This window comes from Chrysochloris asiatica, unplaced genomic scaffold (genome assembly GCF_000296735.1).
Source record: "Chrysochloris asiatica unplaced genomic scaffold, ChrAsi1.0 scaffold00087, whole genome shotgun sequence".
Lineage (NCBI taxonomy): Eukaryota > Metazoa > Chordata > Mammalia > Afrosoricida > Chrysochloridae > Chrysochloris > Chrysochloris asiatica.
In genome coordinates, this window is record NW_006408605.1 from 9,028,386 (window position 1) to 9,032,042 (window position 3,657).

General features: G+C 46.5%; 1 protein-coding gene across 1 annotated transcript in view; it reads right to left on the minus strand.

The window, feature by feature from the left end:
- Positions 1-774: 774 nt before the first annotated feature.
- The window catches only part of TMEM173 (transmembrane protein 173), a 5,216-nt gene continuing 2,333 nt past the window's right edge, over positions 775-3,657 (minus strand). The window contains exons 4-6 of the mRNA XM_006866139.1: positions 2,385-2,623; positions 1,554-1,740; positions 775-974 (exon numbers count right to left, since the gene is read on the minus strand). Of these exons, the coding sequence (XP_006866201.1) occupies positions 775-974; positions 1,554-1,740; positions 2,385-2,623 (626 nt within the window). The remainder of the gene's footprint in view (positions 975-1,553; positions 1,741-2,384; positions 2,624-3,657) is intronic.

The window sequence follows — 3,657 nt, forward strand, 5'->3', positions numbered from 1 at the left end:
GATGAGCATTCCATGATGAACCACATGAGGACAAACATCGCCCCTAAATCTTGGTGTGGCACTGTGGGAAAAGCACTGGACTACAAGGTTGGTTTGAGCCACAAGGTCAGCAGTTCAAACTCACCAGCTGCTACTTGGAAACCCTATACTGGTCACTATGAGTCAGAACTGACTTGATGGCACTCAACAACAACAGCAAAAAGCCTGAAAGAATAAGAGGAAGCCATTACTGGAACCTGGAGGCAGAATTATGGAAATAGTTCCCAAACAAGAGCTATGATTTTGGGTTCAGAATGCAGAGAACTCACAGTGACCTTGATACTGCAGGCAGGGAGCCTGTAAAAACCCCTCAACCTCCTCCTCCTCCTTCTATCCAGATGTCAGAGGGCAAGGAAACCCATTGATGCTGTCCAGATAGGTCAATATTCTGGACCTGAGAAGCTAGAGACAGGTGGAGGGTACGTCTAGAGGGTCAAATGGAAGACACCTGCCACATCTCTTAGTTTACCTAGTATTTAGAGTTTACCAAAAATGTTCATACAAAGCCCTCACAACAACCTAGTGAGGTAGGAAGGGCAACCCCATTTCATACATGAAGATGCTGAGGTTCAGAGAGGTGAAAAGATTTTCACAAGGTCATAGGGATAATTTTTGGAGCTCTTCTCTGCATAACCCCAGGAGGGGGAAATGGCTCTGCTGGACCATCAGCTGCTGAAGAGAATCCTCAATCCAGAATCTTGGGATTGCTTGAGGCTCAGGCTAGGTGACTGGCTCTCAGAAGACATCCGTGCGGAGTGGGAGAGGTTGTTCTATGTCACTAATGAGGAACCTGGGCTCTTGGGACAGTGAGGAGGTACTAGGCAAGGAGGGACTGGGCAAAACTGAGTTCCCCACAGTAACCTCTTCCTTTTCCTCCTGCCGCAGGTGCCGGAGAATTTCCTGGGATATTGAGAAGCTGCCTTCCTCTGCAGACTCTGGAAGGGGGATGTGGGGAGAGCAAGGTGAGAACCTCTCATTTTTCCATTAGCATCCATACATCCAGGGAACTTGCTGGGAAGACATTCTCCATTCCTAGTCCCCTCTCCAGTCACTGGAGCTAGAATATCATGGAATCTAGAGCTAGACATGGTTTCAGAAATAATGGAATTCCACCCTATCACTTTTAGAGATGATGCTGAGATGAACAGAGATCTGTCCAAGGTCATACAGTGAGGGAGTGGCAGAGTTGAGGCTATAGCCCCAGTCTCCTGGCTCCTACACTTGTTCTCTGTACACCCTGGCTAATGGCTCTTATTCTTCCTGTGGCATCCTTAGATGAAATGAAGGACTCCTAGAACCCAACTCTGCAAGTTTTATCCAAGATCCATGACCAAAGAATTCAGAAAGCAATCAAGTGTCCCTGGTCAGGAAGTAGAGACCTCTTCCAGAGGAGAAAGGGGAAATGCCCTGACCACTTGGAAAGGCCTGGGTCAAGGTAATGCCATATCTCCTTCTGACTCCTTGGGGAGCTCTGGGACCCCTGACTCCTGCCCTCCAGCCTACCAGCCTCTCACCCTGGTAGACAATGAAGCGGCAGTTGTTCTGGAACTCGGGGGCATCAGCCAGGATGTCCTCAAGTGTCCGGCAGAAGAGTTTGGCCTGCTCAAGCCGATTCTCCCGGCTAAAGCCAGCTCGGCCATCCTGTGACATGGCAAACAGTGTCTTCAAAGGGGTTGCATACTCCAGGACACAGACGCCTGCCTGGAGGAGGGGAGAGGAAAACCAGACTAAGCCAGGGGCTAGGTAGACAACCCCTAGATCCCACTCTCTCAGTATGCAGTGATGGGGTCCTGGGAGGTGGCTGTTCTGAGGAGGTCTCTGCTGTCTAGTCTGCCTTTGCCTTTGCCATGCCCCCTCCCAAAATTAGGTCCAGGACTAGGCTGAATACACACATCCTAGATCTTCCTTCTAAGACCCCAGGGAAGGTCTACAGAGCTCCAGGTGGAAATCAAGTTTGGGAGCTGTACTCTGAGTTCATCTCACACACGGGAAATCCCTTAGACATTCTCATAGCCTTCAGGTAGAGCAGCTTTATGGGTCAGAGCCTATGCTCAGATGACAATTGTTTCCTTTCTGGCAGCCTCTCTAAATCTGAATTTCTGCACCTGTAACGTGGGGATCACACAGTTCCTACTACTCCACCGGGTGGCAATGAGGATTCAATGAGGTGGTCATATGGAAGCATTTAAAATAGTGTCTGGCATGTAGTAAGTGCTCGATAAACGCTACATATCATTATCGTATCATTCTTACCTGAAACTTGCCGAGACCTGTGACTAGTTGGGAAAATAAGGCTTCCAGGCAGGCAGTGAATTTTCATCAGTGTGTGGCTGCTGCATACTTACTTGCTGTCCATGCTCCAGAAGCTCGTAGACACTGTTGGTATAAACCCGGCCCTTGATGCCAGCACAGTCAGCGCTATGCACAGGCAGTTGATGCAAAAAGCGAATGTTGGGGTCAACCACACTCAGGTCATTGGGCACTCCACAGTCCAATGGGAAGAGGATGTATAGCCGTTGGCTCCTTATGCCCTGTAGTACGTTCTTGTGATTCAAATTATACATTCGGATTCGGTCCCTGAGCCCTAGAGTGGGAGGCCCAAGAGCCAAAGAAAAGTCATTCCTACTAATCTGGTCTTCCACCTGACCAAGAACACAGAATCAGGCCATTGGTCACCTCAACGTGTGGATGAAAGGGAACCAAAGGCCTCCTTCATCCACTCTCATTGTGTAAGAGGCCAAGAGGAACCTTAAACCAAAAATACCCCTAGAAAGCTTCTTTCAAACAATGGTTTAGCTTAAGTAGTAAACAATGTCAGCTATAAGTATCATGAGAATTATCCATGTGGGATCAAACTGAGAACAGCAACCAGAAAGATTAGATAGGAAACTTAGGGAGCAATGAATTTATGTTAATGAAAGTGAAACAGCTCAGAAAAGGAGGGTGAGAATAGTTGCTTAACTTGAAGGATGTAATCAATATCACTGAATGGGACATGTAGAAATTATTGAAGGTTCTACTGTGTACATTATCAACATCATCAACAACAAAAGGCCCAGGACATTGTAGCACTATTCTCTGTAGCAAAAAGATGGAGACAGCCTAGATGCCCATCAGCAGAATGGCTGAACAAACTTTGGTACATATAAACAATGGAATATTATACAACACTGGAGAATAACAATAAATCTGCAAAACACCATATAACATGGAGGATATTATGCTGAGTGAAATTAGTCGATTGCAAGGGGACAGATATTGCATAAGACTACTGCTGTGAAAGTCAAGAAAAGGTTTTCATTCTACGATAAACTTTCTATGGTGATTACCAGGGACAGGAGGGAAGGGAGGATTATTCACAGGTAGTGTTGGAGTGCTGGTAGCACAGTGGATTACTAGTTAGGCTGCTAACTGCAAAGTCGGCAGTTTGAATCTATTAGCCACACTCAGCAGAACAAAGATGAGACTTCCTGCAACCGTAAAGATTTAGAGCTGGGTTGCTGTGAGTCAGAACCAACTCAATGGCACACAAGTAGACATCTGCTAACATGGGTGATGGGAAAGGCAGTTTAAAAAAAGGAAGAAAAAGAGAAGTAAAGAAAAAAGGAAATTTTTTTT